Source organism: Macaca fascicularis, chromosome 1, assembly GCF_037993035.2.
Source record: "Macaca fascicularis isolate 582-1 chromosome 1, T2T-MFA8v1.1".
NCBI classification, from domain to species: domain Eukaryota; kingdom Metazoa; phylum Chordata; class Mammalia; order Primates; family Cercopithecidae; genus Macaca; species Macaca fascicularis.
Genome location: NC_088375.1, coordinates 83,871,492 through 83,887,875, shown reverse-complemented (window position 1 = coordinate 83,887,875; position 16,384 = coordinate 83,871,492). Strand labels below are relative to the sequence as shown.

The 16,384-nt window shown below is 41.2% G+C and overlaps 1 protein-coding gene across 1 annotated transcript; it reads left to right on the top strand.

Moving 5' to 3' along the window:
- The first annotated feature begins 403 nt into the window (after positions 1–403).
- Positions 404–14,763, top strand: SDE2 (SDE2 telomere maintenance homolog). Its single transcript, XM_005541006.5, has 7 exons — positions 404–571; positions 4,361–4,478; positions 6,784–6,895; positions 7,215–7,384; positions 8,445–8,565; positions 11,441–11,933; positions 14,308–14,763. Exons 1-7 carry the CDS (start codon positions 452–454, stop codon positions 14,527–14,529), a joined length of 1,356 nt encoding a protein of 451 aa, XP_005541063.3. The 5' UTR covers positions 404–451; the 3' UTR covers positions 14,530–14,763.
- Positions 14,764–16,384: the final 1,621 nt, after the last annotated feature.

Sequence of the window (16,384 nt, the reverse complement as noted above, 5' to 3'; positions counted from 1 at the left end):
TCTCCCCACACTCCCAAGGAGCAGAGCTTTCTTGGGCCACAATTCTCCGCGACCCAAAAATAACTACACAGATGTGAGGAAAAGGGCCAAAGCCTACGGCACAGGGCGGTGCTTAGTTACAGCCTTATCGCTTATGGCCAGGAAGCTCGAAACCTAACCCAGCACGAACCTTTTATAGCCGGTCCCTCGAGCCCCGCCCTAGCAACTTCTCCTGGCAACGCCTCGCCCAGTGCTCTGCTGCCTTATCGGCCTCCGCCAGGCCTTTCCTGTTCCCCTCCCCCAGCCCGCGCCGCCCGGCCGCCCGGCTCACTTGACCAGCCCCAGGGGAGGGGAGGAGCGAATGGAAGCGTGAGGGGCGGGGCGCTGGGAGACGCTCGCGTCATCAAGATGCGCCGGGAGAGTTGCGGCGCCTGGTGGCTCAGGGAGGCTAGAGGTTCGGGGAGTTGGTGATATGGCGGAAGGCGCTGGGCTGGTGTGGATTCGCGGCCCCGGCTTCGGGTGCAAGGCAGTGCGGTGTGCCTCGGCTCGGTGCACCGTCCGTGATTTTATCCACCGGCACTGCCAAGATCAGGTGAGGATTTCGGTTCCTGTTAGGAAGGAGAAAGAGGCAGACAGGTGGCAGCGCTGGGTGCGAAGTAGGTCTGTCCGGAGGAGGAGGGGCGGGTACCTCTATTCTCTGGGGTTTTCCCTTGTTGAGGCTGAGAGTTCCTCAGTGTTAAGGTGCTTCGAACTGTTACTGAGAGCTTCCTTTTCTTTTGTGATGGTGGTTTGCCTCCCCACCAAGAGGGAGAAAAAAACTGTTAGAGGCACTTAGTCCGGCTCACAGTTACAAATACTTTGTTTCTCTTTCTTTATCCGTAAATATAACGGTCTTCTGGCAGTTGGGCAGGCTGATGTTTAAGGCTACAGTCTTCACCTTCTTACTGTGGTTATGTGACGTGTATTTTTTTCAGTTATCACACAGCCTTGTTAAGCCCCAGCCTGGAGAAGTATGTCATATCCGAACCCAGGCCAAAGGATGATTGGGGAGGAAAATTGATTCTTCTGGTTACTCGTTGTGACCAAGCATTCACACGTGTGTCCTGTTGAGAGCCTGGGTTCTTAGGGCCTGTTATGTAGAAGTGTTCACTAATCATTTGATGGTCTTATTTGTCCATGCACATTTGCGGAAACCTACCAGGGACTTCCCAAGTTACACGTGAGCTTTTACTTAACTCTCAATTAAGTAAGCTTTTACCAGCAATAAGATATTAAACCTATTCAGTTGTCAAAAGAATTTAGTGGTTTCCCTGAATCTAATTTTAATGTTGGCACTTGATCTAGAACTCTGTTCTTCTTTCCGCACCTCATCCGTGCTTTCCTCGGCTATTTCCTCTGCTTACTATTTATAAGCTTAACAAATGTTAACGCTGCAGTCTAAACCAGATTTTTAAGAGACTTGGATCGATTCCTTGAAGAAGCTATGTGTTTGCAAATAATACGGTTTTTCACTTTCCATGTTTTCCTTCCTGCTCTGTAATCCAGTCTAAAAACTGTAAGCACAACTGTTTTTGACCATGAAAATAATTGCATTCTAATTCTTTTGAAAATAATTCTTTTCTCATGAGTACAGTTTTCTTTTCTCCTCTCTCTGCCCCCCGCCCACTGGCGGATTTTCACTCCTGTTGCCCAAGCTGGAGTGCAATGGCTCCATCTCGGCCACTGCAACCTCCGCCTCCTGAGTTCAAGCGATTCTCCTGCCTTGGCCTCCCAAGTAGCTGGGATTACAGGCGCCCGCCACCATGCCTGGCTAATTTTTGTATTTTTAGTAGGAACGGAGTTTCACCACGTTGGCCAGGTCTTGAACTCCTGACCTCGGGTGATCCTCCCACCTTAGCCTCCCAAAGTGCTGGGATTACAGGCTTGAGCCACTCTTTCGGGCCTATGAGTACAGTTTTCAAACTTGCTGACAATTGATCCAAAGTGAAACCAGAAAAAATAGGATCTTAATCATGAGGTATGTTGGAAATAATTATTTTTAAATCGGAAGCAAGAAATAATAGGCCAGGTGCGGTGGCTCACGCCTGTAATCCCAACACTTAGGGAGGTCGAGGCGGGCAGATCACCTGAGGTCAGAAGTTCGAGACCAGCTTGGCCAACATGGTGAAACCCCATCTCTCCTAAAAATACACAAAAATTGGCTAGGCGTGGCGGCAGGCGCCTGTAATCCCAGCTACTGGGGAGGCTGAAGCAGGAGAATCATTTGAACCTGAGAGGTGGAGGTTGCAGTGAGCCGAGATTGAGCCATTGCACTCCAAACTGGGTGACAAAGATAGACTCAGTCTCAAAAAAAAAAAGAAATATAAATGAGTGGATTCAGTCAGAAACTTAAGAAACATGACCATAGCAAATATGAATAGAAACACAAAAGAGTATTTGATGAGATACTGGAACAAATAAGAATAGCTCAAGTTCACACCTATGTTTTTAAAAACAAAACTGTTCTGACACATGATGAAGTTAGTGTTAACTCCCACTGAGAAAATAAAAATCTGCCCTGCTTTTCATCAGGCTGGGATAACAGACACAAAGCCAGCTGCAAAATTTATGTTTGTTTTTGTGACCCCCACACTACACCGATGTACAGCTACAGAGTTAACAGGAAATGGTGATATGTCGTAATGTCATAATGACCCCCATGAAGGTCTGCTACTTTCTTATTCACTGAGAAGCCTCGGTCTCAAAAACCAAATAATATCTAAGGAATTTTGCTGTTTGAAGTTCTCTCGATAAGAGTGAACCCTCCCACTCTTGCCCTGTAGAGAAGCATTCTTGATTTCCAACCCAGGACAGAGCTTCCCATTAAGGGTTTCTGGACACAACTTTCCACATTTATCTTAAATTTGTAGTTTCCAAGGAAAGAGGAGCCTTCATAATCCAGAGCTGATGTTGATGTTTTTATATACAGTCCTGTTTTATTTTGAACGTGTTTAAACACTGCTTGATGTAAATTTCACCTCAACCCCACCCTAGCCCCAAATCTTGTAATGACACTCCTTTCTTTGTGTTGGTGAGATACCCATGACTCCTGGTGTGCAGTTACCCTCGCTGCAGTGAATAAGTTTGACAGGTTTATCTCTGATAGCTGTAGGCTGATTGTGCTAAAACACACATGGTAATTTGTGTTTGAAGCACTTTACAATGCACAAATGGTTAAAAACAGTTAAATTGAGTCTAAATGTTGTATCCTTTTTTCTGCTCGTGACGTCATTGACAAGAATCTTAGCAGAAAATGCAATTTTGTTGATCAGTTGTTTTGTTTAATAAGCCATTCTGTTTGAAAATGAAGTGTACATAATTTCCTTGGTGTATACTTTCTGCCTTCATATTAATATCTTTTAAAATTATTTAGAAATACCCTACCCATTAGACATACAGAAGGCTTCTAATGTGTAAACATTAAATAGATACAAAATGTATTACATATCTCATTTAATGTTTACAACAGTTAAGGTATACAGTATTTTAAAGACAAGAATAGTCGTTCATGTTACCTCATTGCAAATAGCCTGAGCTGAGCTCCCGTGCTCTTCTCTCCAGCCGTTACATTTGCCTAGGAAAACCCCAGATAACATAAATCCAACTCTCCACCTGTTCTGCCCTGGCTGGGCAGTGACTGTAGTAGAGAACTATAATCACATAGCTCAGTCTCCATACATCCACCAGCCTGGTACTGGTTGGTAATTCTGTATTTTCTTGGTCCAGAGTGGGCTTTTACTGGGTTACAGGACTGCTGAGAGTATTGATTCATGTAGGCTTTGGGGCAGCTCCACAGAATCTGGGGCTGCCCAGCATCTTCAACAACTTTGCACATTTTTGCTCATTTTTCATGTTTTTATGTCTCCCATGGTGTATTTATATTGGTTTATTAAAAACCATACTCTTGACTCCTTCCTTCTCTACTTCTTATTCCTACCTGTACTTTTTAGGATTGAGGACTACTTTTGATGTTCAATTTAGTTTTACCTGTTTAAGAAAGTCAGAAAATGGGACCTCCACAGTTATTTAATCTTGAGTCCTGCATAGTCTTCTACCTTGACTTAGATTACCTATCAAAGAAGAAGCAGTTTTTGTTTTCACCGAAAAGACTGAAGTTTCTTCTATGTGTGATAATTAGGTAATATTGGGAAAAATTTATACCCAAAATGCATCATGTGAAATGACTTTTTTTCTCCTAGTAGTTTACATTTCCAATTCAACAAATATTAATTGAACACCCACTGTTGTAACCAGAGTAATAAAAAGACAGCTAGGTCCCGCCTTGTAACAAACTTAGATTATCATCTCATAGAAGGCATTAAAAAACCAAATTTGTCTCTAGGATGTTCCAGTGGAAAACTTCTTTGTGAAATGCAATGGCGCACTCATTAACAGCAGTGACACAGTGCAGCATGGAGCTGTTTATAGTTTGGAACCCAGACTTTGTGGTGGAAAAGGAGGTAGGACGTGAACATTGACTACTTAGTTGTAGCACATTTGTAGTCTTTATTTATTTTTATTTATTTATTTTTATATTCTGCTGCTGACATTTGCTGTCTTTAGCCATGGTATTAAATTAACAAACTTCCTAGTCTCTTTAGTATGCCAATATTGTTTTGCCTTATGAATTCTTTTATTTACTTAACCTGATTTTGGACATTTTCTCTTTTATTCTTTTGTTTTCTTTCTCTCTCTCTCTTTCTTTTTCTTTTTCTTTTTTTTTTTTTTTTTTTTTTGAGATACCATCTCATTCTGTCACCCAGGCTGGAGTACAGTGGTGTGATCATGGCTCACTGAAGCCTTGACCTCCTGAACTCAAGCAATACTCCCACCTCAGTTTCCCTGGTAGCTGCGACTACAGGCACACGCCACCATGCCTAGCTAAGTTTTGTATTTTTTATAGAGATGGGGTTTCGCCATGTTGCTCAGGCTGTCTTTTATTTTTGTTCAGGAAGAAATATTGTATGATACTATTCCCACTTTCTTCAGCTGGATAGCTCTTAGGGAACCTAGGCTCTAAAACTTGGGGGAAAATTAAATGAAGAGAGATGGCCATTATTCCGTTCAATTTGCTGAATAAATAGTTTTTGTTTTTCTAAATCTCCTTCCACTTTAATCAGAATTTTCTCTCATTATTATAGTTCTAAAGGAAGTCTAAAGTTACCTTAGGAAACACAATTGTTTACAAGTTGAGGCAGATTAAGGTTTTGTTTGTATTAACACAACTACTAAGAAAGAAAATGAGAAAGCAAAAACAATATAAACAGTTGTTGGTATTTCTCCTAATGTAGTGACATGTGATCCCTAAGCATTCTCAAAATCTACAGTGATTTGGTTTGGTTTTCAGAGAGCTGACATCTCAGACTATATCCAGCTGTTTAAAATCGTGTCATTAAGAATGAAGCGGCCGGGCGCGGTGGCTCAAGCCTGTAATCCCAGCACTTTGGGAGGCCGAGACGGGCGGATCACGAGGTCAGGAGATCGAGACCATCCTGGCGAACACGGTGAAACCCCGTCTCTACTAAAAAATACAAAAAACTAGCCGGGCGAGGCGGCGGGCGTCTGTAGTCCTAGCTACTCGGGAGGCTGAGGCAGGAGAATGGCGTAAACCGGGGGGGCGGAGCTTGCAGTGAGCTGAGATCCGGCCACTGCACTCTAGCCCGGGCGACAGAGCCAGACTCCGTCTCAAAAAAAAAAAAAAAAAAAAAAGAATGAAGCATGGGCTGGGCATGGCGGCTCACGCCTGTAATCCCAGCACTTTGGGAGGCCAAGGTGGGTGGATCACCTGGGTCAGGAGTTCGAGACAGGGCTGGCCAACATGGCAAAACCCCGTCTCTACTAGAGATATAAAGATTAGCCAGGTGTGGTGTTACCCACCTGTAATCTCAGCTACTTGGGAGGCTGAGGCACAAGAATCACTTGAACCTGGGAGGTGGAGGCTGCAGTGAGCCGAGATTATGCCACTGCACTGCAGCCTGGGTCGACACAGTGAGACTCTGTCTCAAAAAAAAAGAATGAAGCATGTGGCCAGGTGTGGTGGCTCACAACTATAATCCTAACACTTTGAGAGTGCAAGGTGGGAGGACTGTTTGAACCCAGGAGTTTGAGACTAGCCTGGGTAAGATGGTGAGACCGTGGTCTCTACAAAAAAAAAAAAAAAGCTAGCTGCGTTGGCACACGCTTGTAATCCTAGCAAGTTGGGAGGCTGTGGTAAGAAGATCCATTGAGCCCAGGAGTTCAAGGCTGCGGTGAGCTTTGATTGCATCAAGCCATTGCACCCTAGCTTGGGTGACAGAGCAAGGCCCCATCTCTTAGGGGGAAAAAAAAATGAGTGAATGAAGCATGTCGTATCAGCCAGTGAGAGCTTAAAATTGCCTTTCCTTCTAAACTCATTGAAAAATCTCACTATATACTTTTTAAGTCCTTAATCTGAGAATCTTGGTATATCTGTCATTGGGTAAAGCTTTTTAAGTATTCTAGCTGTACAGGTATTATACCTGTGTGCAAATAACTAACACGAGGATAAATAATTAGATTTGGGAAGGCTAGGTATTTTATCTCAGAACTATAAAATGAAAGGTGAAAGGCATGAGGTTCTTTTACTTTCGCTGCCTGAATTAGAACCTTGATGTTCATCTTTTCTGAAAGAAAAAAAAAAAAGTAGAGATCATTGTTAATCTTGTGATATAGATTGTTTTCACAAATTCTGCTTTTATTCATCCTTGAACACATTTTAACCTGCTTTCTCCAAATACATCTGTTCAGGTTTTGGATCTATGCTCCGAGCTCTTGGTGCTCAAATTGAGAAGACAACCAATCGAGAAGCTTGTCGGGATCTCAGTGGAAGGAGACTACGTGATGTCAATCATGAAAAAGCGTAGGATGCCCACCTTTGTTTGTTTTTTTTGATACTTTCCTATCAGTAGTGATTATACATATGCCATGTATATTGGAAATGGAAACTTAAAATATTTACACGTGAATTTATTATCAGATTTAACCTTTTTGATAATTTAATAATTATCTTTGGGATTTAGTTAAGATCAGTATCATATGCTAGTAGTAAACATGGCGCACCTTTCTAAGAGAATTATCACAGTATGAGCAAGTGCATTAATTCATCAGGGACATTTTATATATAAAAGTGTATATGTAATATATCCATTCAGTTACATCTCTTCCTCCCTCATCCCCAGAATGGCTGAATGGGTAAAACAACAAGCCGAGCGAGAGGCTGAAAAGGAGCAGAAGCGGCTGGAGCGACTGCAGCGGAAGCTTGTAGAACCCAAGCACTGCTTCACCAGCCCCGACTACCAGCAGCAGTGCCATGAGATGGCTGAGCGTCTGGAGGATTCTGTCCTCAAAGGTGAGAATGAGGATTCCTTAGTGTGTTCAGCTGGCACCCCTGAAGCCAGCTGTTCAGACTGCTCTACACTACACACAAAGAGAAGCTTTTTTTAGGTTACAGATGTCTGAGAATCTGATGAAAACCTTGGAACCTTTATCCTCAAAAATGAACACAGTATATTTTTTAAAAAAGAACATATGCACAACATGTGGCATTTTTTTTCCCCCAAGATGGAGTCTTGCTCTGTCACCCAGAGCTGTAGTGCAATGGCACGATCTCGGCTCACTGCAACATCCGGCTCCCATGTTCAAGCAATTCTCCTGCATCAGCCTCCGGAGTAGCTGGGATTACAGGCGTGCGCCACCACGCCTGGTTAATTTTCATATTTTTAGTACAGACAGGGTTTCACCATGTTGGCCAGGCTGGTCTCAAACTCCTGACCTTGTGATCTGCTCGCCTTGGCCTCCCAAAGTGTTGGGATTACAGGCGTGAGCTACCATGCCCAGCAAACATTTGGCATATTTAACCCCTGAATTCCATTGGGTCATGGGCCCCAGGTAAGAACATTTTTGTTTGTATTTAGAGATGAGCTAAGTCTTCAGAAGATGTCTAGACCTCAAAGAATTTCCTGCCGGTTTTAGGTCAGTTTTTAATGTGAATGATTATCATTAACTTTTGTTTTTAGCATCCAAAGCATATGGCAGGCTTAGCATGGGAACAATTGAATAAGAAATAATCTTTTTCCATCAAAAAGGTTATGACATAACAGGAAAAAGACAAGTGTATGCAAATAACTAACACAGGAATAAATAATTAGGTTTGGCGAAGGCTAAATATGAACTTGTCAGTCTCAAAAGTTGTGAATTGTGCAATGGTGCCTTAAAAATTTGCTTCTAGACTAGAATGTTTATTATTTTAAATCTGTGTAAATTTGGGATTAACTGTATAAAATGTTGATATCTTAAGAAATTTAAATCTAGAACTGTAGATTGCAGCTCTTTTTGCAATCCATGTTATTTATAATTTCTTTAAACTCAGTCCCTGTAGTAGAAACTGAGTTGTTTAAATTTCTGGTTAGGTATGCAGGCTGCCTCCAGCAAGATGGTTTCAGCAGAAATCAGTGAGAATCGGAAACGACAATGGCCTGCCAAATCTAAAACAGACAGAGGAGCCAGTGCGGGAAAGAGGAGGTGCTTCTGGTAAGTGTTTCACTTTCATTCCCAACGGATCTTTGAGGACTGATAGGAGACATTTTCTCTTGTTTATCTGGCACAAACACATTTTTGTGTAACGTTTGATGGGAGCTCAGAAAATTTCCAGAGTGCTTCAGGCTTTAGGTTTCAGTGATTGTCACATTGCACATACTGCAGTAATGGTTTCTGCTGTGAATGCCATTAATTGAATATAAAGGATGAATTTTTTCCTTACACTGAAACATAAAAATAGCTTTATATTTGAATTACTTTTTTGGTGTTGAAGGGGTTTAACTTTTAGAAATTCTAGGTGGAAATCAAGCTGTACTTCCAGTTGGTTGTTTTCTGTGGTTTTTTGCGGTCATTGAGGTCTGGTCACTTTGCCAGACTTCTCTTCACCACTTTCGCACTTGAGGGTAAAAAGCACAGTAGTACTTTTTCTTGTTCATTTTTCTGATAGTTCTCTTGTCCCTCTAGTTGGTCCTCTTTGTTGCCAGTGACTTCCCTTGGGCCAAGTTCTTAAAAATAAGTTTATCCCCTTTGGGGATAAACAGATAATTATTAATCAAAGATCATATAACACTGAGAGTTCAGCATACAATGTTTGTTCTTTTTGAAATGGGAATTAAATGTTCCTGAGAGAAAGGGTGGTGACACTACCTGTGGTTTGTATTTTTTTTGATGAGGTTTACTGAGGTATAATTTATATATAGCAAAATTCACCCTTTTTGGTTGATTGGTTCTATGACTTTTGAAAAATGTATGCTATGTGGTCATGTAACCACCACCATAATCTAGATAGTATTTTAATGACCTGAAATAGTTCCCACGTGCCCTTTTGTAGTTAAGTCCCTTTTCCCACCTCCAGACCCTGGCAACCATTGGTCACCAGTGTGATATTTGTTACTATGGTTTAGTCTTTCCTAGGATGTCATATAGCCTTTAGTGTCTGGCTTCCCTCACTTAATATAAAGCTTTTGAGATTCATCCATGGTAGTGTATGTATCAGTAGTTCATTCTTTTTTATTACTCAGTATCATTTCATGGTATGAACGTACCACAGTTTGTTTATCCAGTCTCCATTTGGTAGACATTTGGGTAATTTCTGGGTTTGAGTAATTATTAATAAAGCATTGGGGTTTTTTTTTTTTTTTTTTTTTTTTGAGATAGGTTCTCACTCTATTGCTGAGGTTGGAGTGCAGTGGCACGATCTCGGCTCACTGAAGCCTTGACCTCCCGGGCTTAAGCTATCCTCCCATGTCAGCCTCCTGAGTAGCTGGGGCTAGGGCGAATACCACCACGCCTAGCTGATGTTTTTGTATTTTTCTGTGAAGACAGGGTTTTGGCATGTTGCCCAGGCTGGTCTCAAACTCCTGACTTCAGGTGATCCTCCCGCCTCAGCCTCGCAGAGTGCTGGGATTATAGGCGTGAGCCACCGCTTCCAGCCCACGCATAGGATTTATAAATATGTGTGTGTGTGTGTGTGTGTGTGTGTGTGTGTGTATTTTAATATTTATTATTGGGCAACACCTCTGTAAAACAGAATAATTGTTCCTAGGATTTTCTTTATATTTTTTTTCACCAATCAAGTCAAGGAGCAGCACCGAATAATTTTCTTCTTTTCCTTCTTTTTTTTTTTGAGACAGAATCTTGCTCTGTCACCCAGGCTGGAGTGCAGTGGCATGATCTCAGCTTACTGCAACCTCCACCTCCCAGGTTCAAGCAATTCTCCTGCCTCAGTCTCCTGAGTAGCTGGGACTACAGCCATGCGCCACCACACCTGGCTAATTTTGTATTTTTAGTAGAGACGGTGTTTCACCATGTTGGCCAGGCTAGCCTTGAACTCCTAACCTCAAGTGATCCACCCACCTCAGCCTCCCAAAGTGCTGGGATTACAGGCGTGAGCCACCACGCCCGGCTGGATTTTCTTTATAACTATCATCATTATTATTATTATTATTATTATTATTATTAATTATTTTGAGACAGAGTCTCACTGTGTGGCCCAGGCTGGAGTGCAGTGGCGTGATCACGGCTCACTGCAACCTCTGCCTCCTGGGTTTAAGTGATTCTCCTGCCTCAGCCTCCCGAGTAACTAGTATTACAGGCACCGCCACCAGGCCCAGCTAATTTTTATATTTTTAGCAGAGACGAGATTTCACCATATTGGCCAGGCTGGTCTTGAACTCCTGACCTTGTGATCCACCCACCTTGGCCTCCCAAAGTGCTGGGATTACAGGCGTGAGCCACCACGCCTGGCCAACTATTATTTTATCTAATTTCCAACTGTTGAAGTTAATGTAATATGGCGAAAAAAAACTAAGCAAAATCAATTTTGCTTTTAGAGATTCAGAACTTTAGAAAGGAGATCCTCTTGGATCTTTGGGACAGTTGGTTCCAGTCTCATTGAAATTTTTTCCTTCTGTTTATAAGCTCTGGAATATCTTTTTCCTAAATGTACCTGTTCTTCATCTCAAGCTAGCATAAACAGATTCTGTTTCCTGAACAAACTATAACTCTTTGCTTTATTTATTTATTTTTGAGACGGAGTCTCACTCTGTCACCCAGTGGGGAGTGCACTGGCGCGATCTCAGCTCACTGCAACCTGTGCCTCCCGGGTTCAGGTGATTCTCCCACCTCAGCCTCCTGAATAGCTGGGATTATAGGTGCGTGCCACCACACCCAGCTAATTTTTGTATTTTTAGTAGAGATGGGGTTTCACTATGTTGGCTAGTCTGGTCTCAAACTCCTGACCTTGTGATCTGCCTGCCTTGGTCTCCCAAAGTCCTGGGATTACAGGCCTGAGCCACCGTGCCCAGCCAACTCTTTACTTTACATAGAAGCTACAAATGCTGTTAAATATTTCTGTTGCTTCTGACAGGTTGGGCATGGAGGGACTAGAGACTGCAGAAGGGTCCAGCTCTGAGAGCTCAGATGATGACAATGAAGAAGCACCAAGCACTTCAGGAATGGGTTTCCATGCTCCAAAAATTGGCAGCGATGGTGTCGAGATGGCAGCCAAATTTCCCAGTAGTTCTCAGAGGGCGAGAGTAGTGAATACAGACCGTGGACCACCGGAACAACTGCAGATCCCGGTAACTGACTCTGGGAGGCATATTTCAGAAGACTTATGTGCTGGGCTGGGGGAGTCCAAAGAGCATATGGAAAGCAGGATAGTTACAGAAACAGAAGAGACCCAGAAGAAGAAGGCAGAGAGTAAAGAACTCATAGAAGAGGAACCCACTGGGGCTGGACTGAGTAAGGATAAAGAGACAAAAGAAAGGACTGATGGGGAAAGAGTTGCCGAGGTAGCACCTGAAGAAAGGGAAAACGTTGCCGTTGTCAAACTGCAGGAAAGCCAGCTAGGAAACACAGTAAGTATGTTTTGGGGTTGATATCTAGAGCTAAATCAATTTAATCTCCACAATAAGTCATTAAAATGAAAATACGCTTTTCCTCCTCAGCTGCTTAGTGAAAGGCTTGTTTGATTTTAAGAAGTACAGATTATGGTGAAGCTTGCCTTGTTCCCCAAAAGACTCTTTTTAAGCTCTGGCATTTATAGTATGTTGCCACTAGGTGGTGTCCTTGATTCCATATTGTATCAATTGTAAGATGCATGTTTTCTACATTTTAGCATGTCTAAGATGTGTATAACATATTATAACTTAATTGGTATTGTTTATTCTTAGTAATACATGAACAAGAGTATATTACGATCGATGGCATTTTAGATTTGATGAAATGTGCTCATTTTTCCTGTCACTAAATTGCTATTCAGCTTTTTCTAATGTGAGGATAGTTTGAACAATAGTTTCAGCTGAATGTGAAGACCTCTTCTATAGAAGAGGAACCTCTCCTTTTAAATGTATCATTAAATCTTAAGTACCCACAGTCAGCCTTTTAAAAAAGTCATCTTCAGCCAGGTGCGGTGGCTCATGTCTGTAATCCCAGCACTTTGGGAGGCTGAGGCGGGCAGATCACTTGAGGTCAGGAGCTCGAGACCTGCCTGGCCAGCATGGTGAAACCCTGCCTCTATTAAAAATACAACAACAACAAAAAGTAGCCAGGCATGGTGGTGCATGCCTGTAATCCCAGCTACTCAGGAGGCTGAGGCACGAGAATTGCTTGTGCCCTGGGAGGCAGAGGTTGCAGCGAGATAATGAGATTGTACCACTGCACTCCAGCCTGGCCGACAGAGTGAGACTCCATCTCAAAAAATAATAATAAAATAAAAAGGCATTTTTATTTCATTCTCTCAAAAAGTTGGTTTTTCACTGTCTACAATGGACTGGCTTCCAGCAAAAATCTCTGATGTTCTTTGATCTAATGGTTTGCTTTTTAGAATAGGTGAAACCTAAACTACTTAATTTCCTTCGATAAACACAAAACCTACCATTCGTTTAGCCAGCACCTTCCCCTACCCCCAGTAAATAAAAATGCATAAATTGCCCTTTCTGGTGAGAATATTGGAATTTTTTTATGCTAAGGGCTTTACAGTCTCTGGAGTTGTAAGCATGTAATTTTTATGTTACGTGTATGCATTAGATAAGAGCTTTATCCGGACTGAAGTCTTAGAAAAATAAAAAAGGAATCATAGGATAAAACCTGATATTTTTCAATGTTAGCCATGGAGTTTTGTTCTTGATGTTGTAGTAATAGCTGCTGTATTCCTAACAACCAGGTGTGATTATTTAAACACACACAAGTGGTATTTTAGAATTTGGTCACAAATAAGCCAAGGTTAACTCCCAGAAATCTAACAAAATAGCTTTTTTAAGAAAACAAAGATCAACTAGAAAGATAGAGTGTGTCTCCAGAGCTCTTTAGTATTTTAAAACTGTAAGAGACAGTTATTCTTTGAATATAGTTTTTAAAAATCATCCAAAGATGAACATTTTCATTCTTTTCAAGGTATCATTAGCAGTATTTAATTTTTTTTTTTTTTTTTTTTTTTTAACACAGAGTCTTACTCTGTTGCTCAGGCTGGAGTGCAGTGGTGTGATTTCTGCTCCACCTCCCAGGTTCAAGTGATTCTCCTGTCTCAGTCTCCGGAGTAGCTGAGACTATAGGCACGTGCCACCACACCTGGCTAATTTTTGCATTTTTAGTAGAGATGGGGTTTTACCATGTTGACCAAACTGGTTTCGGATTCCTAACTTCAAGTGTTCCACCTGCCTCCACCTCCCAAAGGGCTGGGATTACAGGCTAATTTTGTCTTAAAGTCTATAAAGGCACTTGGTGGGTAGAACAGTTGCGAGTCTATTGAACAGCATTTGAGTTTGTTATATAAGGGGGAGCTCTGACAGTTAGTCTTAATTACTCAATTAGAATGGAAAGCATTAAGATTATGGAATTAATAGATTCAGAAGCGTGGGATTCTCATTAAGCTTTTAGGAGTGCCTACTCTTTTCTGTGGGAATAGTGTGGGGATAGGCTGGCTATATTTTACTGTTTAGATTTTTACTAGAAAAATCAGAAAAGAGAGCAATATTAAAAATCTGTTTGGGAATGCTATACTTCTGTTACTGTTCTGAATGCTTTTTTTCTAAATGTATAGATGAAAAATTAGTTTTTATGTATATTGAGAATACTTATGGAATAACATGTGGATGGATGATTAAAATTCAGTTGCAGGATATGGCAAATTAAATGAAAAATTCTCAAGAAATAAAAGGTACTCGACAGTTAAAGAGTCTTTATTCAGAGGAAGAAGCCTGTTTTAAATACTTTCTTATTTTTTTCCCCCAGGTTATTGATAAGGAAACTATAGATTTATTGGCGTTCAGCTCTGTTGCAGAACTGGAGTTGCTGGGTTTGGAGAAGCTCAAATGTGAACTGATAGCCCTTGGACTGAAATGTGGGGGCACTCTGCAGGAGCGGGCAGCAAGACTCTTCTCTGTCAGAGGACTAGCAAAGGAGCAAATTGACCCGGCTTTATTTGCCAAGCCTTTGAAAGGGAAGAAAAAATGAGTGTCATCAGAGCTGATTCCTATTGCTTTATAGTGTCTACCATTTATAACCTGCATAATGTGGACTCTTGACCAGTATTCCTGTTGATATTAAAAGCTAACTTTTTAGTAACCCAATTCTAACTATCCCTTTTCCTTGTTAGGTCTGTAGAGTTAACGTCTGAAACCATCTGGGCCTTAAATTTTCTTTGTCTAGTTTTCTATAATGTACTTAATAAATATAGGGCTATTCACATTTTTTGGTTTGATCTCGTGTCATTTAGGTAATGAATCTATCCAAGGAATCTATCCTTTTGACCCAGGTTATCAAATTTGTAGACAAGTTTATTTATAATGGTCCCTTCTTACCCATTTAATGTCTATAGGGGCTGTGTTGATAATTTCCTTTTCATTATGATACTGGTAATTTCCTAATCAGGTTGGGTAGGGGTTTATCAGTTTTATTAATCTGACTTGTTTTTTATGTTTTATTATTTTTTATTTTTTTGAGACAGAGTCTTGTTCTGTTGTCCAGGCTGGAGTGCCATCTTGGCTCACTGCAAGCTCCGCCTCCTGGGTTCACGCCATTCTCCTGCCTCAGCCTCCCAAGTAGCTGGGTCCACAGGTGCCCACCACCATGCTCAGCTAATTTTTTGTATTTTTAGTAGAGACGGGTTTCACTGTGTTAGACAGCATGGTCTCGATTTCCTGACCTCATGATCCACACCTGCCTAACTTTTAAAGAACCAACCTTTGGTTTTATTTTTCTCAATTGTTTATATAATTGATTTCTTTTATTTTCTTTCTTCTACTTAGCTTGAGTTTCCTTTGATCTTTTTAGTTCCTTAAGATAAGCCTTAGGTCATTGATCTTAGACGTTACTTAAAATACATATTTAAAGCTATACATTTTCCTTTAAACATTACTTTAGTTGTGACTTTACAATTTTATTATGTTGTATTTTTATTATTCCGTTCTAATTTTCCTTTTTATGTTGTATTTTTATTATTCAGTTCTAATTTTCCTTTTTTTTTTTTTTGAGATGGAATTTCACTTTTGTCACCCAGGCTGGAGTGCAGTGGTACAATCTCAGCTCACTGTAACCTCTGCCTCCCAGGTTCAAGTGATTCTCCTGCCTCAGCCTCCTGAGTAGCTGGGATTACAGGTTCCAGCCACCATGCCTAGCTAATTTTTGTATTTTTAGTAGAGATGAGGTTTCACCACAGTGGCCAGGCTGGTCTTGAACTCCTGACCTCAGGTGATCCACTCACCTCGGCCTCCCAAAGTGCTGGGATTACAGGTGTGAGCCACCACACCCAGCCTCATTATTTTCTGATTTCCTCCCTGAATTCTTCTTTGACCCATGGATTATCAAAAGTGGGTTGTCTGATTAGCAAACATTTGTTGCTGATTTCTACTTTTAATTCCATTGAGGTCAGAAAATATCCTCTTTATGATTTCAATCCTCTTAGTTTTATTGAGACTTGTTTTATGACCCACTATATTTTTTCTGTTATGGTGAATGTACCACATACAGTTTAAAAGAATGCATATTTTAGGCCAGGTGTGGTGGCTCATGCCTGTAATCCCAGCACTTTGGGAGGCTGAGGTGGGAGGATCATTTTGAGACCAGCCTGGGCAACGTATAGCGAGACCATGTCTCTAAAAAAAAGAATATATAATTTGAATTGTTGGGTTAATATGTTCTGTAATATCGATTAGATTAAGTGGTTGATAATATTGTTCAGATCTTCTATGTCTTTACTGATTTTTTTGTTTATTTCTATCAGGTGCTGAGAAAGGATGTTAAAATCTTCAATTACGATTGTGGAATTGTCCATTTCTTTCTTAAATGCTACCAGTCTTTGCTTCATATT

Coding starts and splice junctions, on each gene's coding strand:
- SDE2 (XM_005541006.5), top strand. CDS start 452: ATGGCGGAAGGCGCTGGGCTGGTGTGGATTCGCGGCCCCGGCTTCGGG. Junction 572..4,360: donor ACCGGCACTGCCAAGATCAG/GTGAGGATTTCG, acceptor ATTTGTCTCTAG/GATGTTCCAGTGGAAAACTT. Junction 4,479..6,783: donor ACTTTGTGGTGGAAAAGGAG/GTAGGACGTGAA, acceptor ACATCTGTTCAG/GTTTTGGATCTATGCTCCGA.